Raw genomic sequence first — 20,081 nt, forward strand, 5'->3', positions numbered from 1 at the left:
TGCCCTGGATCGGTGTGTGCTGGGTTGGGAGGAGAAGGTGGGAAGAAGAAGTTGACGGGCGGAGATCTGGGCGAGCGAAGTACCATTCGCTAGTTGTGATTCCCCGCGCACCGTCCCGTCATGCCCATTCTCAACGCTAGTCAGCGAGCTCGGGTTTTCGAGAAAATGGGCGAACCAGAGAAGCCACAAACCTTGAACTTGGAGTTTGGTTTTGAATTTTCTTTTTTTTTTTTTTTTTTTTTTTTTGACTCTCCAACCACAATGATGGGTCTGTGGAATGGTCCGCTCTCAAACCAGGGATGGACGGAAGCAGCAGAAGTATGTGGAAAAGTGAACAAGAGGGGATGAGGGAAAGCTGTTTTATCCTGCTGAGCACCGGGCGAGCTCATCATCACTGAAATATCGCATCGTTGCGCTGACCTCAACGGCCTTTATGCTGTCTTACGGCCAACTACAGGCTCTCTACGTTGCACCGGCCCATCATTGCTTCACACTCTTTGACTCCCTGTCGTAACGGTTTGTTCAGAGCCACACTGACCCTTTCCTACAATGGTGATTGTCCTCAGCATGGGAGCCAAATTCAAGGAGCTGGAGGAGATTGTTCGTGAATAAGTAGTGGTTTCAGCTACAATTTGTGCAGGAAGCTCAGGATGTGTGTTTTCGTCCCATCCTCCCTCACAGCAGCTCTCTTAATCTGGGAGAACCGGCCACACGGATTCAAGTTTCTATTTCTCTGTGTTTTCACATGTGCCTCCGCTGGATGTCTGATGTTTCTCGACTAGGAGGTGAAACGCCTTGGGGACAGTATCAAGAGCCAATCGTGACAGTTATGGGAGCTGTTCTGTGTGCCTGATTCGCTGGCATTCGAGATAGAGAGGAGGGCGTGCGAAACAGGACAGGGCCAAAGGAAAGGGGGGGGGGGGGGGGGGAATTCGCAGCGACGGCATCGGAAGAACACGTTGACGTCGAGGAGCAGCGCAGCGGATGGGGGATCAGTTACAGAGCAGGGCCTCCATTTGCCATCCGGACCTGCATCTCCGGAAAATGTGTGTGCGTAGTTTGCTAGATGGCACCTTCATCCCGGCCCCCCCGACGTTGCTCTGGCTGGTTTCCCACTACCACGCCCCGTAGAAGGACGGACAGACAGCCGTGTAGACCCTCGCAGCCCGTCGTAGAGCATCCACCTACATACTAGTCCCGTAGAGAGACTGCCGGCTCACTGATTCCGGCCGAGTTTGCCTGCGAGGGGGCGCTGCCCTTCCCAAAGCGGCTAGTGCGGCGCCGGCTCCCCATGATTGGCAACTGAACTTTACACGCAGGGAAACCTTTATCCCCGAACCGCAGCTCGACTCGACTCAACTCGCTCCCTCTCCGCCCTCGCTGCCCGCCCGCCAGACATCCCGCTGAGTGTTTCCCTCGCCTGTTTCGCTGCCCCGTCCCGTCCTGCTGAGTGTTGTACGTGCCTCCCAGCCCCCCGTTCCGTTGACCCGGGTCGTTGCTGGGGAACTGCCCTCGTCCCCCGTCAATACGCACACACACACACAGAGAGAGAGAGAGAGAGACACATTCATATATCTGCCTCTGCACGGCACTCTGATTTGTCATCGTAGTCCTGTGTTGCTGGCTTGTTGTGATGTCAGTATCACGCCTGCTTGCCCTCCAGGCCAGGCGAGAGACTCCGTTGGATTCCTGCCGCAGTCTTGGACGCTGCAGAACCTTCTAAGCCTGTGATTGTGTCATAGCGGCTAACTTGGCTTGTTCCGGAGATTAGATTGTCACCCATTCAAACCGAGGACAAAAATCTGTTCCAACCTTCGTCGAAGAACCTCCTGCGAATTAGACTCTTTCTTTGCCAGCACAAACGCGTTGTGTATTGTTCGGTGTTCAAGGGGTTATCAGTATGGCTGCTACGTTGAGTACGTGCCCAACCCACACCGGCGGCCTATGACACCGCCAAACGCACATACCCACATACAACCCCCCTACAATGACTGACGTGGAGGGGAGTAAAATTAAAAAAATTAAAATAAAAAAAATAAAAAAAAGAAGAAGAAGAAGAAGAAGAAGAAGAAGCCACCATTTCTCTGCGCGGCGAAACCGGCAGCACCTCCCTGTCAGAGTAACGTCAATTTTCTAGACTCTACTTGCTGATGCCTTGGCCATTTAGGCGGGACGTATACCTCCGCTCCCGACACACCGTCCCCGGTATTCCCTGATCGACTGATCCGGCCATTGCCCAAACGCCCAATACGCTCTCGCATATCCCCCGAAGTTGCCGAGTCGATCCTCTATCCCCCTGCCCCCCCAGCCACCCAGCTTTTCTACGGTGCTTATGCGGGCAATGGAGACGTGAACGACGCCAAGGTCTTTGTTCAACGAAATAGTTATGGCTTCGAGCCCAACCCCGACGATCATCATATCTATGAAGACGGTGTCGAGTCCGACGAGGACGGCCCCGTTGTTGTTCGACGCAGCGTCGGCCTGGACAGATCCTCGCTACCACACTCGGAATACGTAAAGCATATGGGAACTCCATCCAAATCCAGCTCGAATAGTCTCGATGGCTACGATGCGTTCGAGAATACGAACAATAAAAAGAAGAGGAAAATACCCACCTCAGGGAGCTTAGGCTGTCATTCAATTTCCGCCGATATCCTGAATATGAGCCCTTCCAGTCCAAACGGCACAAGCACGGGGATCTTAGAAGATAACAGTGCGACTGGCTCCTATTATGGGTCTGGAAACCCCGTCTCTCCAGCTGGCTCTGGCATCTCCGGGTCCGGACGCGGAAGATTTGGTCGCAACGCCGCTCGTTCTGCTGCGGGCCGGGTTCCCCTCGCCAATTATTCCAGTAACTGGCTGGGAAATCGACCTCCGGGGAGTCGTCGAGAGCCATCTCACCTCGGCCAAGAACAGACTGGTATCGCCCCGTTCTTTCTTTGAGCCTCCCCATGTGTATCATGGTTGGAATAGAAAAAAAAAAGGAAAAAACTAACGTGTTCTCCCATAGGCTCGGCGAAAAATCCAGATCAGGGAATAATCTCAACTGCTATAGCCAACGCAGCAGCTTTTCCGTCATCGTCACCAAAAAGCCAAGGGAACATAAGCTTATTAGACGAATCGGCCAAGCCTACACCCGCAAAAACACAATTCACCTTTACGTGTGAGTCGGATTCATCGAAAGGAATGGCGTCTTGGCAAACGCAAAATCCGTTCCCGATTCCACAGCAACATCGGCCGGCCTCTCAACCAGCCCCCGGGCCAGCTTCGGGACAAAGAAGATTCTCAACCCAAGGAACACAAACCAGCCCAAACATGGCATCCCAGACGAACCCGCAAAGCCAAGCTGGGGCTACGCCGCCACATCCTGCTCAGACTTCCCAACCCCCAGCTCAGGGAAAGAAACCCCGTCGCTCAGCCCGGAGTATATACGCGTTTGCTGCACGTCAGCGTCGGATACAACAACAATACACGAACCTACACCACCCGCCCAACCTTGAAGATATTTGGATCTGTGAATTTTGCGAGTATGAGAGCATTTTTGGGCACCCTCCGGAGGCCTTGATTAGGCAATACGAGATCAAAGATCGAAAGGAGCGGAGGCGATTGGCAGAGAAACGAAGATTGCTGGAAAAGGCGAAGATGAAAGGACGCAAGGGCAAAAAGGCGCCGAAAAATGCTGCGAAGAATGCGGCGGCTCAGCAACCTGCTTACCATCAGAACTATGACCGACAGCAGATGCCGGATCAGCTTGCTGAAGGACACGGGGGTCAGGATGAAGACTATGGAGGAACTATGGAAGGTGACGATTATGACGAGCAAGCTCCACCACCTCCCCAGCACCAGCAATCTGGCTCAGTACAGCAACCGCCGGCGCTTGATCCAGGTAATCCTACCCAGGCGAGTTCGCAATCAAGTACTGGCCTAGGTGGGGGAGGTCCGGGGCGTGCCGGATGATGGGAAAGTGAGCAATCAAATTGTGTTCATCCCTTGTTCCCATGAGGAATAGCACCTTTTGCTTGCTTGCTGGGCATCCTTATCTCCTTCATCTGTTGCTCTTTCAAATTTTGTGTTCTCTCCTGTCTGTTTTTTGTTGCTTGCTTCATCTTCAATTCCATATTTTGCCCTTCAGCTTCTTAAAAGCTGCCCTTACACATCCCCACTCATAGTCGTCATCACGATCATCATCATCATCATCATCATCATCATCATTATTTTTGGTTGAAGCCCTTGGCATCATGTTGGAATGTCTCTTCCCCCTGTTTCCATTTTCCAGTCAGAGAGATCTGTTTCTGCTTAAAACCCGCATGAGCATGCTGAGTGTATGAAGGGGTGGATGAAATTGGAACCAAACCGCTGCATAGTGTCTGGGGATTCATACTCTCGGCATATCACGGGAGGCCTGTACTCGACATGAAGTTGATCACGACGGATTTCGCCCATGTACAGGCTGCCGCTTAGCATTTAAGCTGCATTCTTTTTTGTTTGACACCTGCAGCTGGTCAGTGTCTTAAATTCTTATCACTTTGCCCTCAACTTGGAGGACACAAGGTATCATTAGACTCGTCTTGGGATGCCCCATAGGCAGCTGATCTGGACTGCCAGTAAACTATCAGAAACCTAACCTCCTTTTTATCGTGCAAGATTCCCTTCTGATGGCCAATGAGCATGCCAACGGTGTCTGGTGCTAGATGAATGTAATGTATGTCTTCGAGGATCTGCATGTTGATTACCTGGTGCTGGAACGGACCTCTTGCCGCTGGAAAGAGAGAGAGTTAAATGGATCTGATTTTATCATTTTAAATTCAAAAAGCTACTAAATATAAACCAACTAGCTGCAAATCCAAGGACTGAAGAGAGGATACTAGTTACTTTGTACTTCCTCCATAGTTCGATGGGGCCGGCGCTTCATGTAACTCGACAAGATATCTCCCAGCCGCACCAGGGCCTCAGCGCTTCGACTGTCTCCATCCCAGCCAACTTTGACCACCAGCCAACCATCCAACTTCTCGACATTGCAACTCCAGACAAACTCAGCGTCAAATGTCACACCGGCTCTGGTCGCCGAAGCGATCAGAACTAAACACTCTTCTTTAACCTTCTCCCTTGTCTTCGTTTCATGGGAGCTGCACGGTTTCAGAATATTGAATCCTGATTGATCCAAGGGCACTATGGTGGTTGACGATTCGCCCATTGTCACTACTCCATTGCGCTCAAACTCGCATTTTCTGCTTCCAAGCAGCATCGAGGGACAAGCCGCCTGGACAGATGGGTCCTCTCCGTTTCAGTGAATTCTACTGGCTCCTCTCCCCTGTGGATAAGCTGGCTATCCCATGCTCTGTTTCCCTTCTAAATATAAGGAAAACACCATGTCGAAGAGCGGCAGCCCAGGAATAGGTAGGTATTAGCTTCCGCCCACGGAACGACATGCAGCCGGCAAATTGCTCAGATGGAGAAGAACATATATAGACGGGGCCGCTCCTCTCGATACAGTGTTCTTCTTTTACCCTTCATCAGCGGATTCCTGTCTTTCTGTTCGATTGTCATCGCTCTGGTTCCTATTTCCCTTTTTCTTTTCCGTTTGTTGTGTGTTTTCTTCACAGCTTTGTAGTGTCTTTCATTCACCCTTGTGGGTAGTATTCAGTCTCACTGTGTGATCCATTCTCTCATTTCGATTGAATTTTACTTCATTCCCTGGCAAAGAATTGTTAATAGCGAGATTGTTCCTCGACGGAACCTGCAGCTTCTTCTACTCCTTTCTCTGCCGTCGCCCATATCGTTGCCTGGTGCTGCGCTCTTGCTTCCTTGCTCTTGCATTTGTGAAGCCGACCGGGAGTCTGCCTGCATCTTTTTGTTAATTCACTCAAAGAAGTTCACCCGTCCCCTTGATTTTTATTTTCGCACTTTGACGAATTTCTGTGTCTTTCCTTGCTTTCCCGATTACAAGACTTTGAGCGCTCGAATCACGGATTCCGAATTCAAGCATCGACCTTCCACTGCTTCTTAGCAAAGGAGATACAGCCTTCTTGAACGTTGCGTACAGATCATCTGCGACCTACACCTCCGAGTCATTCAAGCGACGACTTCTTTTGAAAGATAAAATCAAAAGAATACAATACAATGGGTCTCATCAAGTCCCTCGTCATCGACGGTGTTAAGAAACGCTACAGCACCGGAAATATTATCTCGACGCTGTTCGAATCCTGCATTCGATTTTTGCAGTTTGTCTTTGGTATCGCCGTCATTGGGCTCTACGCCCAGGATGTTAATCATGCAAGGAAATCGGGACTTCCTATGGATTCTGTTTCAAAATGGGTACGCAAGATACCTCTTCCCCCCCAATAGAGGCAGCGTCCATGAACTAACGGAATAACCCCCTAGATCTACGCCACAGTCATTGGCTCTCTCTCTTCAATCACCGCCATAATTTACATCCTCCTCCCCTGCGCCGCGCACAGGCCACTTTCCAGCTTCCGGGTTCTCCAACTACCCTGCTTCGCATTTGACTCACTCATGTTCGTCCTATGGCTCGTGGTCTTCGGCATCTTCGCCAAAATGTACATCTCGAAGGACCACAAGAAAGATGCAGACTTGAAGCGAATGCACCATGCCGTGTACGTCGATCTGATCAATCTGTCATTCTGGATGATCACCGCGGTCTGGTGCGGACTGAGGTGGTGGAGGGGCGACAGGGCGGCGAAGCAGGCGGAGAAGAACGAACAGTTTGCTGCTGAAGAGGGACAGATGCAGCAGATCCATTAGAATCCTTGTGATTCTGCATGATATCTACCTCAAATGGGTGAGGGAGATAATAATTGTGGAGGCGAGCCTTTTGCGTTGGCGATGGCCACATCCCCAGATACTCACATGTTATCCTGTTAATCATATCACGGTGTTGGCAAGGTGTTTTGGGTGGCCAATTCATTTTATGTGCATTATGCTGCTCAACATTTTATGTTGTATAAGTGTTTTGGTTTGTTTTCATGCCCTGGATATTATTTCTGCTGGCTTGTGTCCTGATTGTATCGAGATGAAGCTACATACTATACTGTTCTAATACCTCTTAGGTCCAAGAGTTGGGCTTGCTGGTGTCAAGACAAAAAGTAATAATAGTGATACACCAAAAGGAATAGTTAAGCCTCCTTTAATATGTAGTTCTACATAGGAGAAACTACTTGATCAGGGTTTCAGGAGTTCAATCTCATCATCACTTCCACCCCTTTCCACATGTATCTGAAGGTGAGACAAGGATACTTGTTTTCCTTGGTTCATATCTTCTATCGTTTTCTCTCCATTTTCTTATTTTTTTCAGGTAGTTTATTTAGCTTTGTCTCTTTTTTTGTTTTTGTTTAAAAAAAAGAAACAAAAAACTTTGTGTTTTCTTCATGGTTCCCTTCAGTCTTCATCTTGCTGCTTCGTCACGGTCATTATTGCTATTTGTTATGTGCTAGGGCCTGTTGCTCAAAGGTTGAGAATTCATCATTCCTTGCATTTTTCCTCGATCAATTTGCTCAGCTGACTGTCTTGTCCATGTCGGGCTGGAAGTCGTGACCCACTACGCGAAATAGGGGCCGGTGGAGAGCCTGAGAGCGTCCTCGAGAGCGATACTTCTGGTGGTTGACCGAGTACCATTTCTGCGCGAGGAGAATCTCTCATACGCGAGGTCTGCGAAGGCTGGATTATGAAGTCAGTTCGATCGGTGGCTGCGGGGGAGCCAGGCAAGGAGGGAGGTTCCTTCGAGGAAATTAATGTGGTTAGAGAAGACACGGGGGATTCGCGGGGTTGTCGTTCGACAAAACGGGCCCGAAAATTCTTATCGACTAATGGGGTTGTTGGATGAGGTTCGGCAGGTCGCGGTGGCTTTGGGCACGGCGGCGCTCGTTGAAGGATAGGCCTGGGAGTGAGCTGGGTTTCTGTGGATGGCGTGCTCGCTGGAGAGTTGTGCGGCGATGTATTATCCAGCGGTTGGTCACACGTGGTGTCTGCGAGTGGAGGGATCATGAGTGGCGGTTTTGGTTTTATTGCACTCCTGGAGGTTGGAGAAACTAGACGATGTGTGGATTAACAAGATTTTCAGGGGGCGATTTAGAAAGGGACAACGTACGGGCTTCCAGGGTTAATTTCCGAGTACGAACTTCACCATCGAAAGCTGAAGCGAGGCGCAGGTATCTTTCATCGAATATGCTATTGTCCGAAATTACTGCTGACTTTCGCATACCCGGAACAGGCTGAAAGAGAGCTGGGCCGGGGTTCGGAACATAGGATCTAGATCTCGGATTAAACCTCTCGCTGCGTGGCATTTCTGCCCAACGCGGTGATGAACGAAACTCTCTCCAAGCATCGCCTTGTTCCCTGGCATTTTGAAGTTCTTCAAATGCAAAGCGAGTACTTTTGCGACGATGTTGTGATGATGACCTTGAAGGCTTTTTGAGAATAGATGGCGGAAGACTTGTCCGGCTGCGACTCTTGGATTCATTGCCAGAAAACTGTGTCCTGGAGCTGTCCTTGCAGGCAGACGCCGAGTCTGTTGCAAGCCGCGGAAACGTTGAAGGCGAGTTCCTTGAAATAGAACCTAATTCCTAATTGAAGAAGTCAGAGGCTCGTGGGTGTCAACACGGTGCGCATACTATCATACTTCTTTATCCCGAGTCCACAGTGGAGTCTCATTTGTCATTTGAATAAAGAGGTGGGCCAAGGTCGATCCGCTGATGTTGGAACTTATGCGCCCGTTACTCCAGATTCTCCAGAACAAGTTTTCCAGCCGTTTTCCCGCTCCTTTTTTTAATGTAGTCTTGTTGGTTGTATAAACTAAGATATAATGGTGAGTGAATGAACATTTCTCCAAAATAGCAGAAAGCACCAACCTCGCCACAGCTTTGCGACATCTTCGATCTCAACATAGTCCGCACTTTTCAGATCAGAGCTTACATGGTCGGTGTTTGAGACCAACCCATGAGGTAGAGGGTCCGCCATGGTGGACAGAACAGCCCCCCTAAGCCCCTTTCACCAAAGTCGTTAAAGGGAACAAGGTGGGAAAGACAGCAAATGCACAAAAGTAAGCTTGATACAGAGTTTAAAACAAGTCTGTAGAGGCCTCAGAGAGTTGGAGAAGGTGTATCTGCACGTGGATTGTCGTCACATCTCAACCGTCACAAGCACGGTACGTTCAACGTTCAATTAGATGCCCAGCGGCTAAAATGTCATGAAGATGTCACACCAAGCCAGCGCACAAGATAATGAAAGGGAACAACAGAAGATTGCAAAAGGTGAGCCCAAGAAAATGAGGAAATATTCTTGCGAGAGATCGCTCACGTGAGACATTCAGCTGACGGAGAGTGAGTTACGAATAGGTGAATGGAGCAAACCAGGGGGAAAGAGAAAAAGAAAAGAAAAGAGAAGCAAAAAAAAAAAAAAAAAAAAGATATCCTTGTGCTGAGGGTGCTATTAAGACATGCAAGCAATGAAAATGGAGCCAAATGGGTATCTGCGTAGATGTCCTCAATATAGGCCTCCACCTGACCGCCTCATCCGCCTTCGGATGAAAGCTTTGCGATAGACGCGGCGGTCAACGACGGGAGCTAGATTCTACAGGTGTTAAAGAGGGCAGTCAGGGTGAATGGGCTCACAGACAAGAAATGTGCTGAGAGGAAGCATCTCCGTGGTGGACAGTTGGCGGACGCGGGGAGAATCAGGGCTGTCTGGATGCTGGCGATGGCGCTGATGAATAGCAGATGGATATATTGGGGATCTGGCGGCATGGAAGGACAGCAACGCTTACTAGCCGGTTGAGTTGGCGACTGCAACCTACTTGTTGACAGCCACTCGCCGATGGCAGGCCAATAGCTACTGTAACTTGTGAAATCAGCACCGCGCAGCTGCGAGAGCGAAGGCTAGGGCCGGACCGAGGTGGTCATATGCCCAGCTCATCTCTCTTGCGCGTGGCTGACTGTCTAGCTCGTCTGGTTCCGCCCACAAAACCCACCCCCAACCACTATCGGCCACGGTGGACATCTCGATCCCTCTTACGCACTTTTCCTTCGAACCATCCTTGGCGTCTAAATGACCCGAAAGGCGTACCGAGTACCTAGCTGCGTTCTTGCGCGCTCTGGAGGCGGTGGATGGCGTAGTGAGGCGTGGGCGCTCTTGTTGCTGCCCACCGCTCATCCTAGAAGACGTTGTTGGGAAAACGTTGCATCGGCACTATCAAAACGGGAGTCGATGAAAGCTAGCTTCATGTTCTGGAAGCTTTTCCCGATGGGATCGTGATTCCTCATCTAGGATGTTCCTGGTGATTATATGATGATCCCGCCGCGGTCCACCCTGGCCGCTCGAAAACAGAAACTTACCTTATGCAAGCCAACGGTTATCATTAGGTACTCTTCAACTCAATATGTTCCCGCCTGATGACCCGATCCGTCAAGTATCTCGCCGGACGCCTTCACATTGAGCAGGAGATGGCCTCTCTGCCGAATTTGCGTGCCCGGAAAACATTTGGGCCTGGCAGCGAGACAACCAAATAAATACACTTTATCCAAGCCCACTAACCGTTTAAAATTGAAATCTCCAAAATAAAAACCCAGTCGGTCTGGTTTCAGTGTTTCTTTTTTAGTCTATCCTTGGGGTGTATCTGTGCTAACGTTCAAGATTCACCATGGATGCATTCCAATGCGACGGTGAGATTGTTTTGAAACTGATACCAAGAAATGCAAGTTACTAGTTATACCACTCCCCCCGAAACTCGGGGGTTAGGCGACCTTTGAACATTGCGTGGCCGGGAAACAGGTCCCTGCCATGTTGATCTTCTATGCTTATGGGAGCCGGAATGAGGACCTTTAACTCGCCTGCAACTTCTTCATGCCGCCTTGAAATTAACAGTGCCTTATGGGGAGATGGTTGGCCCAAGCGAAAGCTGCCTTAATGCTGTCATCGCCGCGGGTGTATTGAGGATGGTGTTTACGATCCAGTGATGGCTGACAAAACATTATTTGACTAACTGTGTAGTTTCCCTCCGGAATTGACAATTCGGATTGCTCAGCCTGTTAACGAACACGATCCCGGAACACAGGGATCAAAATGATTCCCGTATGACAATAAATAATGGGAATATTCGATCTCAGGAGCGGGGCGACGAATCTCGATGACGATCTAATTACGACATCGGGGATATGCCGCTTAGTGGGGTGCTGTGTTTTTGACGGCGATGCCGAGCGTACAGGAATCTAGCCGCCTTTCGAACCTCGCCATCGCCTGGAATATCCATTCGGCATACAAGGGCCTGAAACGCTGTATCCATGTACCTGATATCTGCGAGTGTGTATGTGTGCGCGCGCGTTCATTTCCTTGAGCCTAGCACCATTTGCCGAAGGCTGCCTAACGGAGCTCGATGAATGATAGTTGAGCTTACCTTCATTTTATGGCTGGGGTGATGAAAGATGTTCCAAAATCGATGCATTCTGCATCGAGGCCGATGTGATGCTCCTATGAATATGATGATTCAAGTTTACATTCTCACGCAGCAAAGCGAATCGGAGCGCCCCGGAACTTTCCTACAATCAAAAATGCAGGCTAGCGAACTTTCTGCAGAACAATTTCTTCTCACCCTGACCATTCAGAGCACCATATATGGAGTCATTCTTTAGCACCTCTTGGTTGACTCTGATCTGAAGCTGGGAACTAAATGTTAAGCGCACACAATTTCAGGGAGGGCTAGTTGGTCCTCAGGTAACTAAACAGTGGCTGCCAAAAAACAGCTTTTCATACCCACTTTGCTCCCTGCCCTCGCATCTCCGATACCAAGGAGCGAAGGTTCGCTCAAATGTGTATGTACTCCGTACCTTATGTAGGCACGAAACGGAGTACATACGTGGTTATTGATTTCCGTGGGGATATTTCCGCAATTAAATTGGACACCGCTTTTTGGAAGCGGTTCAAGATTTGGCTTCTGCTAACACAACCTACCGCTGGTCTAACAAAGCACGAGTGCAGATGACCCGGTTTAAGGAGAAGCGAAAGAGCACATTCACATGTATAGATGACACCCTGACCTAGGCTAGTAGTTATCTATGAGACTGGGCTGGCCGCCGCGATCCATTTCAACCCGACATCAGGCGTGGCTGAGGTGATACGTCGCAGCGGGAAGGTAGGGAGCACGGCATGCTTGGGGCTGCAGAGAGTTGAATGTACATACCACGCCTGGTTCATTCAGCACCATTATGCCATGTCATGCGAACACTCAATGCAATAGAGGAGCGAACCACCAGCTCTTCTTGGATGTCCGAACATCATTTTGGGCGCCCACAGATAGGGCGATTCGAACTGCTGTCCTTCCGCACCTAGACTACGTTGTGTCCATGAGTCCAGCACATAACCCATGCACTTAGAACTGTGAACTCTCAGCTTCGAACGAGCAGACCGAAAAGGCATTGCTTTTTCTGGGCTGGTAGGACAAAGACTGAGGTTTTCCAGGATACATGCGACTCTTGAGGGCGAAAGTACCGGTCGGGAAGCAGTCGTTGCCACCTTTTAATATGCCTTCTAGCCCTGTCGCCGGGACTAGATCTTCGAGCTTGCGTCATCGGGAGAAACTATGAATCCTGCACAGAGAAATAGGCATAAAGGAGATGAGCTTAAAGGGATTCTTTAATCGTATTTAAATTCAGGGGAGAGATAGAAGCGCTACAGGTCACTTCCCATGTAGCTGATCTCGATAAACCAATAAAACCAGAAAGCAAATAAATGAAATTTAAGATCTTAATAATAGAAACACTGCTGAACTCCAGCAGGCATCTGTCCATCCGTGAACGTTTAACATAAGCTTTGGACGGGCTCATTGGCTTAGTGAGCCCAGACTTCACCGAGTAATCCGGCACGTTGACGGGATAAAGGCACATCATTCGAATCCCAAATCAGTATGGAGTACAGAGTACACTCTGTACATCCTCGCCAAATCGGGTTCAGGCCCGAAATATCCATCCATTCATTCATTTCACACGGAACCGCAAAGACGGCCCGACGCACGACGCGTGACGCGTTACATTGAGATTGCGGCTTATCTTATCAGATCACGCCAAGCAATTTAGCGCAGTTTGTGGGGCCCCACCAAACGTGTTACGCTAAAGGGCTTGGCATGATGCGGCTGCGGGGAAGGTCAATGACAGGATGGCGTGAGGTCATCCAAAGCCAAACGCCATCCGCAACTGATCGAGCTCGAGGATAAATTCGCCTTGCTGGATTGGATCGCGCGCAGGTTGATGGTTTGCTGAGCGTGTAACTGGGCATCGGCCAGAGAAAGCCCCACCAAGCCTTTTCCGCATGCCGACAACTCCACGGGACTATGTGCCTCAAGTGACAGGATGTCTCTCCTAGATCTGCCCGGGGAGCTCATCTTTCAGATTGCGGGCTATCTCGAGGAATCAGACTTGAATAGCTTCCTCCGGACAAACAGGACCGCGGCTGAAATGCTAACACCAACGCTCTACGACAAAGGCTTTGCAACCGAACATGGTTTTCGATCGGAAGTGCTGGGTCACCTCCTCAACGCCGATGAGGTGGCGGTTGCCATGAAGTTCTACGGCATCCTTCTAGCTAAAATGACCTATCCGCCCGCCGTGGATTCTGAGCAACGCGGCGCCCAGGCAAAACCATTCTGCATCTCTCGTTTTCGCGCACTTCCCTGCCTCCGCGCCTGGAAGTCACTCTACATTACCGATTACTTTGCTAACCATCTTTCGAAATTCAAGATTAACTCCTCCGCCAATGACCAACGTCTTACCCTTCTACACATTGTCTCCGAAAGCGGCAACGACACCATCGCACGCACCCTCATCGACAGCGGTGCCAACGTCAACGCAACGGACTACTACGGGCGCCGCCCGATCCACCTGGCGTGCTGCGAAGGGAAAACAGAAGTAATAAAGCTCCTACTTGATTCGGGTGCCGATATCATGGCCCAAGACAATTTCGGCCTCACTCCGTTTGCGTATGCCGCTCGAGTAGATAACGCCGCTGCATTGGAACTCGTGATTGGGCGAGTCAGACTAGTCAACGGAGATCTATTCCTGCCCAAGACTGACGGCGCCACTCCACTTCACACTGCAGCCACAGATGGCAGAGTGGACAAAGTTCGATATCTTATTGAGTTAGGAGCGAACTCATGCGCCGTTGACCGGCTTGGTCGGCCTCCCTTGGAGCAAGCAATTGCACGAGGTAAATTGGGCGCTGTTAAAATACTGGTAGAGGACATGATGAGGCTGGGGTGGGATGTATCAAGCTTATATGCTGGGAGGACAGCACTACATGATGCTGTATGGGTGAAAAGTAGAGATATGATCGGGTTCTTGGTTCAGAAAGGGGCGAATGCAAACAAACGTGATGGGCTGGGGCAGTCAGCAATAAATCTTGCAGAAGAGTTGGGCGTGCCATTAAAATGGTTTCGGTGTCCAGGCACTTAGGAGATTATCTTGGATGGTTAAGAGTGGTTACCTGCCAGTAAAATGGGAATAATTTAATGCGGGTGTTGTTATTCCATTTTCATTTTAAGTCTGTGAGGACGATACAAGTGTTCTATGAAGGAAGCAAAAAAACCCCCTAGTCTAGCTGAATATCCACACCCATGTTCAAACAACCTAACACCAATGCCAATGTTACAATACCATCCCTTCAATAGACCTAACCGACTGAGAAAACTTGGACTCGAAGGGAAAAGGGGTGGGTGATTTGAGTGGGCATTTATTGACTTTATGTCAAAGTGTACCCGCCATCAACCCTCAAATCTGCCCCAGTAACATATTTGCTCGCATCACTCAATAAGAACGTCACTGGGCCCATGAGGTCTTCAGGTGTACCCATTTTGCCTTGTGGAATGAGGGAGGTCCACTTCTCTTTGAGATCAGGGTTGTCGTCAAGAATCTTGCGGGTCCTGCGTAGCCACAGCGATTAGAATAAGCGTGAATCATTGGGTAACGTAGCTATAAAAGGCTGAAAGGGGGCCAAACAAGGAGAGACGAGAAGGGAACAAAACAAAAACTTACAGGGCAGTCAACATGTATCCTGGACTGATACAGTTCACTCTGATTCCCACACTTGCCCATTCAACTGCCAAGGAAGCAGCCAAGTGCCTTATCGCAGCCTTTGCAGCATTGTACGGCGCTTGTGGCTGAGGCACGTTAACAATGGCACCAGACATGCTTCCAATGAACACAATGCTGCCAGGCGACTTGCGAGCCATCAGATGTTTGGCAACAGCAACTGCAAAAAGATATGACCCATCAACGTTGACGGACCAGAGTTTCTGCATGCGATCATGCGGGTAGGACACGGCGTCAAAGTTTTCAGTGAACCCCGCAGATGTGACCAGATGATCGATACGGCCGTGCTCCTTGAGGATCTCCGCGACGCTGCTATCCACAGAATCTGGGTTGCCGACGTCGGCCTGATGGGCGGTGATTTTAGGAAGCGATCTTTCGTCGAGACCTGGATTCTCAGCTTGGAACTGGGCGAGCATGTTCTTGGCCTGTTCTTGCGCCTCTTGGACTGAAAATTTTCGGTAGTTAGCAGAGGCTCTTCCGACACATTACTGCACTGTGGCAATGAAAAAGCGAGAACATGCACGAAAGAAAAGGAGTGGAGGAGCGAATAGGTCATGACTTACTGTTCAAGTCCACAATTGCCAAATCCGAACCGGACGCCACCAGCGCTTGTCCCATGACCAATCCCAGTCCTCTTGCTCCACCGGTGACCACCGAGACACGGTCCTCCAGCGAGTATGACGCCAATGTTCGCTTGAAATGCCTTCCTCCGCGGCCTTGGACTACAGGAGTAGGGGGCATCTCATCGTCTGGGGGATATTCCACGCGAACGCTTTCGTCCGTGCGAGCGTAGCGGCCTTCATGTTCAGTGGCTTCCTCGACACTGGCAGCTGCAGAGGATGACTCAGAGGGATACTTCTTGCTGTTATTTGGCGGGTTTTTGTTGGAATCGTAGAGGGAGGGGGTAGAAGAGATGAAGCGGGTTGAGACGGGGGTTAGACGGGTTGTTGGGATTGTGATGGTGAGTTTTCGGGGAAAAGCAGTCCTCAAACCATGGGATACATGGCGAGAGACTGAAACTGGGAACATTCCCGGTGGTGGTTGTGGAAAATCTGGAGGGGCTCTTTTTGATAAGTGAGGGCCAGAGCTTTTATGTCCGCTGGAAGGCTAGGATCGACACTCCTAGCATTGAAAAAAAAAAAAAAAAAAAAAAAAAAAATTTAAAAAAACAGTCAAAATCAGAGCAATTGAGAAGAAGAGGGCGATGAGTGTACGGGCTTGAATGGTACGATACGATGTTGAATGATCTCAGCGGCCAGGACACTCACGCAGCCAGTCCTTTTGAAAGCAGGGAAGAAGGGGTGGTTATGGGAGAAAGCCAATCCAAGAACCAGGGCCAGATATCAGAGTTTCGACCTCAGGGACACAAAAGTTTTTGAGTCAAAGCTAGCAAAGAAGCGCGAGAATCAAAAGGTTAAGTGAAGAAAGAAGAAGATTCCTTCTCCGAGTTTGCGACGACTAGGGGAGGGATGGAGGAGCTGAAAGGGAGAAGGAAAAAAAGAAAAAAAAAATTTCAGCTGAAGAAGAGAACAAGGCCTTTCTCCTCCTTTTTCCCTCTTTTTTATTTTTTTTTTTTCCTCTCCCTGGGACTCTTTCACGAGCCACACCGATTTGGCTAAGCAGCTCCTAGTATTATTTCACGATGCTGATCCTTGGAGGTCATCTGATGGAGGACTCGCAACGTGTAGCCAGGGAAGACTCACGATGGTCTGGCCCCCTGACGAAGGCCCCCGGAAGCGGGAGGAGTTTAGGGCAGAGCTTTAACGCAGCTTTACCTGGAACTCCGGGCCACTCGGGGTCAACCCTGGGCGGCGGTGGAGACCTGCTGTGGGGATCGGCCTTGCCCAGTTAAAAATAGGTCAGATGAGGTGAAGGGATTTCTGCCAGCGGCCTCCACCTTCGAAGGCGTGATCGAAGCCCTTCTAGATTCTTTGTCTGGCAGCAAACCGCCACAACTGTGCATTTGTCACCTCCCCTAGTGTTGTTACAGATAAGGACAGCATGGCATCTGAGACATCTGCGGCCCATTGAGCCTCTCCATAATGTGACTGATGTGATACTGTACATACATAATAAACTCCGACACATTGCTGGCAAACGCATTTGAGGTATTATCGTATCTACCTACCCTAACGCACCACACGAGGGGGGAAGAATAATAATAAAATAAAATCAAGGTCGGGAAAAGGGGACAAAAAAAAAAAAAAAAAAGACGCACTACTCCGTATCAACTAATAAAATCAAAAAAATTCTATTTTCCCGCTTCGTCGCCGCCGGCAAATTCAACTAGCGGTGTCCCGGCTTTGCAAATGTCCTATGTAACACCGCAATTAGTGTTGGAATCCAGAGAAATTTGCTTTGGGAAGAGCTTACCCCTTGTTTATGTACCACCTTCGATATTATGCCGTTGTGAGGAGCGCGGATCACCGTCTCCATCTTCATACTTTCAATGACAACCAGTGGCTGATCCTTCTCCACCGTGTCGCCTTCTGCGACCGTCACTCGCAGAATCTTGCATGGCATTGGCGCGATCACGCTGTTTGCAACATCCTTAATTCCAAGTGCTTTCTCCATCCATTTGGCGCGTGGGATTCTTAGCCGATACTGTTTTCCCCGCTGAAAGACAGTTACGTTATCTTCGTCTCGGATCACCGTCGTGTCGAGTCTCGTATGTGGGAAAAACGATGTGAACACATTTTGCGCGGTGCCTACCCGCCTCTGAACGTTCGTGAACGTTTTTCCGTCGACGGTGATGTTAAAATTGTTGGGTTCCGTCTGCTCGATCTGGGTGTTGAACGGGGTTCCTTCCGGCTCTCCCGGTGCGGTGGCCTGCACAAAAGCAAACTGTCGTTGCTGATAAGCAGGGCTGAAACCAACGGCGGAGCCAGCCGGTCCGGTCAGGCTGCCGTCCAAGTAGCACGCCAGAGTCGCCTGAGCTAGCACCTCGGGTTCGATGGGCTCTTTTCTGAACAGTTCCTCGCGGTGCTTCTCGATGTACCCTGTTTCAACCTCACCCGCTGCGAAATCCGCACTCCGACATACCCGCTTGATGAATTCAATATTTGTCATCGGTCCAGCGACTTCATACTGTTCGAGAGCAGCGGCGAGGCTTCGAAGAGCTTCGGTTCGGTTGGCACCCCTGACAATTAACTTGGAGATCATAGGGTCGTAATGCGAAGAAACTTCATCGCCCGCGACAAATCCTGCATCAATTCGGATATCCTCGGTAGGCTTGGGGGTACGGACGTGGATCAAGCGACCGGAATCAGGCACGAATCCTTGGTCTGGGTTTTCAGCGTAGATTCTGGCCTCGATGGCATGTCCGCTTGTGGCGATCTTGGCTTCGATTTCTTCCTGGGTCAAGGGCAAAGGTGCGCCTTCGGCCACCAACAGTTGCCAGTGGACGAGGTCTTGACCGGTGACCATCTCAGTGACAGGATGCTCGACTTGCAACCGAGTGTTCATTTCCATGAAGTAGAATTCGCCCGTGTCATTATCAAAGATGAATTCGACTGTTCCTGCACCTTCATACCCAACGGCCAAAGCGGCAGCTCTAGCTTTCTCCCAAATGTCTTTTCTCGTAGCCTGCGGCAAATGTGGAGCCGGGGACTCTTCCAAGATCTTCTGATGTCGGCGTTGGATGCTGCAGTCTCGCTCCCCCAGAGCCACACAGTTTCCATGCTTGTCGGCAAACACTTGCACTTCGATATGTCTAGGCGTCGTGATATATTTCTCAATGAGCACCTGGTCGTCGCCGAACGAATTTTTCGACTCTGATTTGGCGGACATGAGTTGGTCCTGGAAGGTTTCTCTGGAGGAGCAGATACGCATGCCCTTGCCGCCACCTCCCTTGATGGCCTTAATTAGAACAGGGTATCCAATCTTGTCGGCTTCCTTCTGAAGAAGGTCGGGATCCTGGTTTGACCCATGGTAACCAGGTACACAGGGTACACCGGCGGCGGTCATGATCTCCTTTGATCGGCTATGCAATGTGGTTAGTAATTATCAGATGATAGTTAAAAAATTCGATTTGATGCATTGGGGTTGATTCATACCTCTTGTCTCCCATAGCCTCTATCGCCTTCCATGGTGGACCGATAAACACGAGTCCTGCCTGCGTGCACTTTTGTGCAAAGCCGGCATTTTCACTCAACTAAGCTCAATTGGTCAGTCAAAAAAAAACAGATTCATCTTAGTATAACACACGTAGAACAAAGGGGTTCCCTACAAAGCCATAGCCCGGGTGAATTCCCTTGCAGCCCTCACGCTTTGCAATCTCAATTATCCGATCTCCATCTAGATACGCAGAAGTCTCGCCGAGATTGAAAGCGAAGGGGGAGCTCAGCGCATGTTGAGAGGAGGCATCTGGATCGGTGTACAGAGTGGTTACTCGGACGCCATGCTGGCCGGCGGTTCTTCCTACTCGTCTGATCCGAAAGTCAGCTTTGATCCGAGCCGTTCACCGCCCAGGACGCAGTCGAAAGGTGAGGAAACGGGGAGGGACGTGAGCATACAGCGCGATCTCACCGCGATTGGCGATCAGAATGGAATTGAGAGATGTTCCATCCCGGCCGGAGGTGCTTGAAAGGGAAGAAGAGTTCCTTGCGGCCGATCTGAGGAGCGCCCTTCGGCTAAGGCTGGAGGCAGGAGGAAGGCGGGATATGAAGGATTGAAGAGACATCTGGCCGAGTTGGAAGAAGGGTGTATCTGGACAAGCTGAGAAGGTAGGGTATCAAGACAAAATCATGACCTTCCCAGGCTGGTTGCAAGGTGTGAAGGAGTCTTATTTTTCTCTTTTTTTTTCCTTCCTGCCTGCTTTTTCCCCCACACCGAGACGCAGCGCTCGTCCGCCCCAAAAGTCCCGAATCGGCGTGTTGATCGCGGCCGCCGCCTGGCTGAGCTAATCAGATAGAGTTGGTGCCGACGGAAAGCGAGCCTCGGCGTGGGGCTCCGAAAATTACACCGCTGACGTAAGGTTACCGTACCCTGCGTAAC

General features: G+C 50.1%; 7 protein-coding genes across 7 annotated transcripts; 3 read left to right on the forward strand and 4 right to left on the reverse strand.

Annotated features, from left to right (window-relative positions):
• The first annotated feature begins 1,280 nt into the window (after positions 1-1,280).
• On the forward strand, positions 1,281-4,750 carry D8B26_006049 (uncharacterized protein). Its single transcript, XM_066125074.1, has 4 exons — positions 1,281-1,455; positions 1,772-1,916; positions 2,168-2,920; positions 3,011-4,750. Exons 2-4 carry the CDS (start codon positions 1,901-1,903, stop codon positions 3,955-3,957), a joined length of 1,716 nt encoding a protein of 571 aa, XP_065981155.1. The 5' UTR covers positions 1,281-1,455; positions 1,772-1,900; the 3' UTR covers positions 3,958-4,750.
• Positions 4,287-5,245, reverse strand: D8B26_006050 (uncharacterized protein; the record flags this gene model as incomplete). The annotated part of the gene is made up of 3 exons (XM_066125075.1): positions 4,287-4,492; positions 4,626-4,759; positions 4,873-5,245. 3 exons carry the CDS (start codon positions 5,243-5,245, stop codon positions 4,424-4,426), a joined length of 576 nt encoding a protein of 191 aa, XP_065981156.1. The 3' UTR covers positions 4,287-4,423.
• Positions 5,246-6,120: 875 nt separating this feature from the next.
• On the forward strand, positions 6,121-7,061 carry D8B26_006051 (uncharacterized protein; the record flags this gene model as incomplete). The annotated part of the gene is made up of 2 exons (XM_003069936.2): positions 6,121-6,315; positions 6,382-7,061. 2 exons carry the CDS (start codon positions 6,121-6,123, stop codon positions 6,760-6,762), a joined length of 576 nt encoding a protein of 191 aa, XP_003069982.1. The 3' UTR covers positions 6,763-7,061.
• Positions 7,062-7,344: 283 nt separating this feature from the next.
• D8B26_006052 (uncharacterized protein) lies at positions 7,345-8,973 on the reverse strand (the record flags this gene model as incomplete). Its single annotated transcript, XM_066125076.1, has 4 exons — positions 7,345-8,045; positions 8,105-8,579; positions 8,636-8,808; positions 8,865-8,973. The coding sequence occupies 4 exons, from the start codon at positions 8,971-8,973 to the stop codon at positions 7,480-7,482; spliced, it is 1,323 nt and encodes a 440-aa protein (XP_065981157.1). The 3' UTR covers positions 7,345-7,479.
• Positions 8,974-13,352: 4,379 nt separating this feature from the next.
• On the forward strand, positions 13,353-14,515 carry D8B26_006053 (uncharacterized protein; the record flags this gene model as incomplete). Its single annotated transcript, XM_003069934.2, has 1 exon — positions 13,353-14,515. The coding sequence occupies one exon, from the start codon at positions 13,353-13,355 to the stop codon at positions 14,448-14,450; it is 1,098 nt and encodes a 365-aa protein (XP_003069980.1). The 3' UTR covers positions 14,451-14,515.
• On the reverse strand, positions 14,205-16,644 carry D8B26_006054 (uncharacterized protein). Its single transcript, XM_003069933.2, has 3 exons — positions 15,650-16,644; positions 15,030-15,531; positions 14,205-14,917 (listed from the first exon to the last, which is right to left on the reverse strand). The coding sequence occupies exons 1-3, from the start codon at positions 16,113-16,115 to the stop codon at positions 14,737-14,739; spliced, it is 1,149 nt and encodes a 382-aa protein (XP_003069979.1). The 5' UTR covers positions 16,116-16,644; the 3' UTR covers positions 14,205-14,736.
• Positions 16,645-17,087: 443 nt separating this feature from the next.
• On the reverse strand, positions 17,088-19,950 carry D8B26_006055 (uncharacterized protein). The gene is made up of 5 exons (XM_003069932.2): positions 19,601-19,950; positions 19,315-19,513; positions 19,142-19,239; positions 17,460-19,068; positions 17,088-17,400 (listed from the first exon to the last, which is right to left on the reverse strand). The coding sequence occupies exons 1-5, from the start codon at positions 19,765-19,767 to the stop codon at positions 17,338-17,340; spliced, it is 2,136 nt and encodes a 711-aa protein (XP_003069978.2). The 5' UTR covers positions 19,768-19,950; the 3' UTR covers positions 17,088-17,337.
• Between the last annotated feature and the right edge of the window lie 131 nt (positions 19,951-20,081).

Source organism: Coccidioides posadasii, chromosome 3, assembly GCF_018416015.2.
Source record: "Coccidioides posadasii str. Silveira chromosome 3, complete sequence".
NCBI classification, from domain to species: domain Eukaryota; kingdom Fungi; phylum Ascomycota; class Eurotiomycetes; order Onygenales; family Onygenaceae; genus Coccidioides; species Coccidioides posadasii.